The sequence below is a fragment of the Camelina sativa genome, chromosome 9 (genome assembly GCF_000633955.1).
Source record: "Camelina sativa cultivar DH55 chromosome 9, Cs, whole genome shotgun sequence".
Taxonomy (NCBI): Eukaryota; Viridiplantae; Streptophyta; class Magnoliopsida; order Brassicales; family Brassicaceae; genus Camelina; species Camelina sativa.
The window spans coordinates 33,723,429-33,728,477 of record NC_025693.1 but is presented as its reverse complement, the minus strand read 5'-3'; the positions used below and the strand labels follow the sequence as shown (position 1 = coordinate 33,728,477).

General features: G+C 35.3%; 1 protein-coding gene across 1 annotated transcript; it reads right to left on the bottom strand.

Annotated features, from left to right (window-relative positions):
• On the bottom strand, positions 1,630-3,992 carry LOC104713910 (serine/arginine-rich splicing factor RSZ22A-like). The gene is made up of 6 exons (XM_010431140.2): positions 3,874-3,992; positions 3,622-3,726; positions 3,436-3,524; positions 3,076-3,328; positions 2,861-2,986; positions 1,630-2,686 (listed from the first exon to the last, which is right to left on the bottom strand). The coding sequence occupies exons 2-6, from the start codon at positions 3,708-3,710 to the stop codon at positions 2,650-2,652; spliced, it is 594 nt and encodes a 197-aa protein (XP_010429442.1). The 5' UTR covers positions 3,711-3,726; positions 3,874-3,992; the 3' UTR covers positions 1,630-2,649.

Sequence of the window (5,049 nt, the reverse complement as noted above, 5' to 3'; positions counted from 1 at the left end):
GTCAGCCATTCAATTTGAAATAAGACAATATGACTCTGAGTATATGACAACTGCATGAAGGGACGAGAATGATTAGAATTTGACGATAATGAGTACGTCAAATACGTTTAAATATGCGTTTAGAATTGTGAAATGTTAAATACATTGCTCATTTTTTGTACTAGTAAGAAAATACAGTTAATGGCATAATATGCTTAAGGCCATAATTTGAAAGAACTCAACTTCTACAGATTAAATACATGATTTGTTTACTTCAAAAACTTATTTAATATATTTAGATAATTTTTTTTTTTTGGTTATTTTTTTTTTAGTTATTTTTATGGCTTGCTGCAAAATATTATTAAGTTTTTTCACAAAATCAATTAATTTATTAATTACATATTTTTTATTTTATGTTATTTTTATATTGTTGGATTCGTCGCGAGATCAACCACTAGAGACCTTAATATATTAGAATTAGATGGATTGTTTCTCTTTTGTTTAGAGTTATGTGCGTTATGGGATTGTTTGCAGAAAAATGTCTACAAACAAAACAACTTTAAGGATTTAATATGCCAAAATCAAGGTTTCCAAAGGTTGTGTGTTTGCTTACCACAAAAATTATATGTATATATTCGCTCTATATCATAAATGATGATGTTTTAGAATTTTCACATAAACTAAAAAACAATTAATGTTTTACTATAACGGATTATTTATTTATAATAACATATTTATCATAATTATTAACCAATAGTAATTCATCAAAAATTTTAATTCTTAATGAAATTTTGAAATCTACCATTCCCTATCATTAATTGATAAAACAAAAAATTACAGAAAATCATTTTTTTATGATAAAAAAAATCCTAGAAAATGTCCTTGTGATAGAGGGAGTAATAGATAATTCAGCTGTTTTACGGTTGTGCAAACTAATAACATCGTACTTTGTATTGTAGATTTATAAAATTGTGATAAATGCATACAATTGTTCATCACAGATTATGATGAACCCCACCTCCCCACGCCCAAAGTGGGCCATTTCAAGTCTTCGTATGACAAATATGCGACCATTCAATTCAATTCATTTCTCAAAATTATTTTTGACAAAAATATGTTTGCAAGTGTGGTATACCACTAATAATGCGACGCCACTCCGTTATTATTCCTTATCCCAAGACATTATGGTCTTCGAAATTATCAAGCTTGAAGAGATTGTGTAAACTCAAAAGGAATACTATTTTGACTTTTAGCACGATTATATCTGTAAACCATAAACTTCTCGTACTCGAATTAGAAGATTTTGAGGTCATTAAATGAGTAACAAAATGTAGACACTACTACGAAGATGAGTAGGCAATCTTATGTTAACTACCTTGCAACAGTACAGTGATTACGATTGTTTTTGGATGATTTTGATTATGACCATGCACAGTTGATTATGATATACGTAAACAAAGGTAAGAGAGTTTTGCTAAAATATACGATGTGACCAAACTCATAAAGTTGGGTCGCTATAATATCATCTCAAAAAGACACAACCATCAACAATGGACAAGAGGGGGGCAATCAAAAAGCTTTCAGCAAAGCCAGAATAATTCGTGAACCGTTGGACAAACAAAAAAGGATTATTCCATGAATCAAACATGATGAAACAAAAGCAGAAACTATTGCAAATGGGCAGTAAGACCTGGACTTGAAAGGAGAACATCAAATATGAAAAATGCACACCTTAAACCGAGCAGAGACATTGTACATATACTCTAAACTATTATAACAGACTGCAGTTGAGACAAGTACCTGCCAGAGTTGCTACGTGCAGCTCCTATTGGCCATTTTAAGTTCAAGAAAAGAAAGACCAGAGAGGTTTGAAGACGACATCATCCAAGCTGATGAAGTTTTCAAACATAAGAGCAAAGCAGAAGCAGAGTAAATTATCATGAAGATCCCAATGCAGGCCGATCAAGATACCCAAGAAGCCAGAAGCACATACGCAATGAAGCAGAAGTAGAGGTAAACTATTATGAGATCCAAAGCAGGCAATCAAAATGATGAAGAAGCCAGAAGCAGATAAGCAATGAAGCAAAACTAGCCGTAAGCTATTATGATGATCCCAAAGCAGGCTGATCAAAATGAGCAAGAGCCAGAAGCAGAAGTAATGGTAAACTATTATGAAGACGCCAAAAGCCGATCAAAATAACCAAGAAGCCAGAAGCAGATAAGCAATGAAGCAGAAGAAGTGGTAAACAATTATGAAGATCTCATAGCAGGACGATGAAATTAACCAAGAAGGCAGAGAAGCAGATAACCAATGAAGCAGTAGAAACCCGAAGAAACCTCGACACAACAGAACATAACACACACAAAAACAAAGAAACACATAGGTTTTTAGCATAAGTTCTGTTTATGTCTTTTAAGAAGTTGGGTAGATATTTAAAAGTATTTTACCTAAAGGCAGATACAACTACGGCTTCATTATCCAAACGCAAAATGAAGCATCCCAGCAATTCAAAAGTAGCAAGCATATCAAATCCAGCCCACAGCTAAAACATGTTCTTTTAGTGAAATTCACAGATACTATTTCCCTTGAGCGTCCTCATGACACCACCAGCACACAGTCGTCTCCTGAATCCTGATTCCATCACTTGCTATCTAGACAAGTAGTAACACTCAGCTCCGGCTTCTACGCACATCTTTCAGACCATTTCTGCGTAAACAAACACAAAAGCTTATCAGTCGTAAGGACTTTGATGTATTGAACATCTAACAAAAAATAATATGCCACAAACACTTGTAACAAATAACAGTCGCTTTGATATCAGTTCAATTCCAGTCAAATATTGAATGAGATAGCATAGACTCCAGAGTAAAGGGAGTTTACCCATTAGCATATGGCACCTCTTCACGTGCTCTATAAGGCGGTGGTGACCTACTGTAGTTGCGACCACGAGGAGAAGGACTGCGACGCCTTGGAGGAGGAGGAGATCTTGCACGAGGGCTGTAACTCCTGTGAAACCCAAAAGACAAGTTAGTTGATCAATGAACAATAGACATTAGTAAACAAATCGTCAATCAGAAAGAAGGGGGGACAATAACCTCCGTCCTCCATAAGTTGGGCTCTTTCTGTATCTAGGAGGACTGCGACTACGGCTACGGCTGCGACGCCTACCCGAACCACCACGAGAGCGGCACTCACGTGCAAAGTGACCAGACTCACCACACTCATAACACTTCAAATCAGAACCACCACGTCCACGACCACCATCACCTCCACGACCACCACCGCCTCCTCCACGGCCACCACCACCACCACGGTTATGAGACTGCTCTACCCTCCATCCATTCTTGCCTACCATAACAGTACAGAGCATATGTATATCATCAATCTCCCAAACATCAGAGACCAGCTTCACCGTGATAATTCAAAAGAGAGCAGAATAGGAGACTAATGAGTACCATCTAATGCACGGATGGCGTCACGAGCATCCCTTGAGTCTTCAAAATCAAGAAAAGCGTAACCAGGTGGTCTTCTAGCAACCCAAACACTACACAGACACACCAAAAGAACAATGATATTAAATTAAACACTTGACACATCAATTGAATACCTAAAAAATTAGGTTAGAGTAAACAAATTCGTACCTCCTGATCACACCAAAGAGACGAAACTCATCCTCGAGTTCACGCTCAGTAACTCGCGGATCCAAGTTACCAACATACACACGCGACATTTGTTCCAGTAGTTACCTATCAAATTCAACAATACATAACTCAATTCTCTAAACAAGATTACCAAAATCAAAAACCAATAACCAAAAGATTCAAATCTATTGATCCAACTCAGATTAAAGAATAGATGAATACAAAGAAGAGACAAGCGGAGATCGCGATTACCTGAAGAGTACTAGGGAGTTGTGAGAAACGGCTTACTCTCTCTCTCTTGCTTGCTCGTCGTGAAATTAGGGTTATCGACTCGAGAGATTGAAGATGGAAGTTTTTTTTTAGTGTGGGTCAACTTATAAGTCCTCAAAATCATTCTATATTTTGGGCTTGATATGGGCCTATTACAATTATGTAACACTAACGCCCAGTGTTAGAGTTTGGATAAAATATATAAAATTAAAGTTTGGATAAAATATAAAATTAGATAATTAATATCTAAACATACTGTATATTTTTGGGAGATATATCTGATTTTATATTTTAGATTGTGAGTTAGGTTGATAAAATTATAAAATTAGATAATTCTATCAACCTAACTCACAATCTCAAATATATAAGAAACCTTTACCATTTAAACCATGGTTCTAGTCTGTTTTTGTTTTAAAAATACCGTAGCTAGAGGCAAACCCGTAGTTCCATGCTTTCCAGTTCTGAGTATCACATTCAAATAGGTTCACATAGCAAAAACCTGACGTGACAATGTATAACATCCAGATATTAGAGTTTGGGATTATACCAATAATATCCAATCATTCCCAAAAGCAATGATATCATTTTTGTAGTTATTTATATAATATTTAGCTAGTGCGCACCTTTCTTGAACCAAGACTCCATTCAGTGAAAGGATTAGATTATTTTGTTATGTATTATTAAGATGTCGTCGTAAGACCATGATTACTGGCGTTGCTTTCTCCCCAGTTCTTTTAATAAAATCAAATAAAAAATTATAAATAGGAAAGAGAAAGTAAAGAATCGTTGCTGCAGTTATTGGCAGAAGAAACGATTCTCAGTGTTTTTTAACACATGTCAATCACTTATTAGTCATATATTAAAATATTAATTTTTTTTTCTTTGAGTAACGGTGACACCTTTCTCACCGCTAAAGATGCTCTAAGACTATCCTCATCGGCACAATTATGTTGTTTCTTAGTTTGTTTCTTAGGGGTAGATAATATTAATTATTGAAACCTAAGCTAAGAAATGCAAGATTCGTTTCTTATTTTAGGATTGCAAGAAACGTCTCTTGCTGGACAAGTGTCACAAAATCAGTGGGTCGAGTTTTATTTGGGACGAAGGGGTTTAATTTTTTTTTTCATCTCTCTTTCACTTTCCTTTTTTCTCTTTTCT

What these genes read in the sequence shown, in the direction of transcription:
- LOC104713910 (XM_010431140.2), bottom strand. Translation starts at nt 3,710, where the DNA reads ATGTCGCGTGTGTATGTTGGTAACTTGGATCCGCGAGTTACTGAGCGT. An exon ending in CGCCATCCGTGCATTAGATG is followed by an intron (nt 3,329 to 3,435) that starts GTACTCATTAGT and finishes CTGTTATGGTAG; the next exon opens with GCAAGAATGGATGGAGGGTA. An exon ending in GAGGTGCCATATGCTAATGG is followed by an intron (nt 2,687 to 2,860) that starts GTAAACTCCCTT and finishes TTGTTTACGCAG; the next exon opens with AAATGGTCTGAAAGATGTGC.